This window comes from Hippocampus comes, unplaced genomic scaffold, assembly GCF_001891065.2.
Source record: "Hippocampus comes isolate QL1 unplaced genomic scaffold, H_comes_QL1_v1.1 scaffold1106, whole genome shotgun sequence".
Classification (NCBI taxonomy): Eukaryota; Metazoa; Chordata; class Actinopteri; order Syngnathiformes; family Syngnathidae; genus Hippocampus; species Hippocampus comes.
Genome location: NW_017806569.1, coordinates 1 through 1,272, shown reverse-complemented (window position 1 = coordinate 1,272; position 1,272 = coordinate 1). Strand labels below are relative to the sequence as shown.

At 48.0% G+C, this 1,272-nt stretch overlaps 1 protein-coding gene across 1 annotated transcript; it reads left to right on the top strand.

Moving 5' to 3' along the window:
- Window positions 1–346: 346 nt before the first annotated feature.
- Window positions 347–1,272, top strand: LOC109508108 (dystrophin-like). Its single transcript, XM_019857953.1, has 2 exons — window positions 347–689; window positions 867–1,272. The coding sequence occupies exons 1-2, from the start codon at window positions 517–519 to the stop codon at window positions 1,246–1,248; spliced, it is 555 nt and encodes a 184-aa protein (XP_019713512.1). The 5' UTR covers window positions 347–516; the 3' UTR covers window positions 1,249–1,272.

The following is a 1,272-nucleotide window of genomic DNA, read 5'->3' as shown; positions in this document are numbered from 1 at the left end:
TTCTAAAGTATGAGCCAAAATTAATTCACATGACATCTGTCATTGCGATTTGCTTTCTCGGCATTTGTTTGACTTCAGACATTTTTCTGTGAATTTTTTTAAGTGTGAAATGTTTCAAACACCTGACACCTGACCTCAAGCTCATTACTCTTCTCCATTTCCCTTTTAATGACCTATTAACAAACGATTCATCGTTGAGTTCAATTTGAACTTTGTCCCATCCCCACTAGTGAAAAATGGGAATATGTGATTAAAAAAAATAATAATAATTTTTTTTTCTATATATTTTTTTTTTGTACAGAAAGTTGGAAAGATTTTTTTCTTCCCCCTCCCCCTCAGGGTATCTGAAAATGTGGCTCAGTTACCATTGCTCTGAAGCCTGTATGTGTTGACAAAGTGCTCTGCAATCCTCCAAATAGATGAGGGGTCCTTTTTTTTTTTTTTTTTTTTTTTTAGTGAAGCCCATTTTGCTGCTTTGACGATCGCTTTATAGTTATTTTTGTGTGATTGCTGCGCATGTTTGTTTGCAGTGATGACGAGCACATGTTGATCCAACACTACTGCCAGTCTCTGAACCAAGGCTCTCCCCTCAGCCAACCCCGCAGCCCGGCCCAGATTCTCATCTCCATGGAAACAGAGGAGAAGGGAGAGTTGGAGCGGGTCCTCAATGACCTGGAGCAGGAAAACAGGTCAGCGCCACTCGCCTTTTGACCACGTCCACTTTTCCAAAAGCCTGCGGCGAACCGCTGCCAAATACCTCCCGTATCTTGGAATCGGGCCTTGTCGTCTCTCTGTCCAGCTCCGTTGGACCGAGTGATCGCAATCCTAGATGACGAATGTTGTTATCGTTTCTGCCCGGGTCGCAGGAAGCTGCAAGCCGAATATGACCGTCTGAAGAAGGCGCACGACAGGAAGGGTCTCTCGCCGCTGCCGTCGCCTCCGGAAATGCTGCCAGTGTCGCCGCAGCGCGCGCGCGACGCCGAGCTCATTGCCGAGGCCAAGCTGCTGCGGCAGCACAAGGGGCGCCTGGAAGCCCGGATGCAGATCCTCGAGGACCACAACAAACAGCTGGAGTCTCAACTGCATCGACTGAGGCAGCTCCTGGAGCAGGTTCCTCACGCTCACGTCTCCCGCGGTCCTTTGACGTGCGGTCTCCGTGCTCGACTTCAAGGGGAAGTCACCCCCCACAAATTTTCTTTGCAAGATTATGTTCGATGCACCGTCGCTCGTCGAAACACTGTATTCTGATTCATATTGCGCTTGTGGAATATG

Coding starts and splice junctions, on each gene's coding strand:
- LOC109508108 (XM_019857953.1), top strand. CDS start 517: ATGTTTGTTTGCAGTGATGACGAGCACATGTTGATCCAACACTACTGC. Junction 690..866: donor GACCTGGAGCAGGAAAACAG/GTCAGCGCCACT, acceptor CCCGGGTCGCAG/GAAGCTGCAAGCCGAATATG.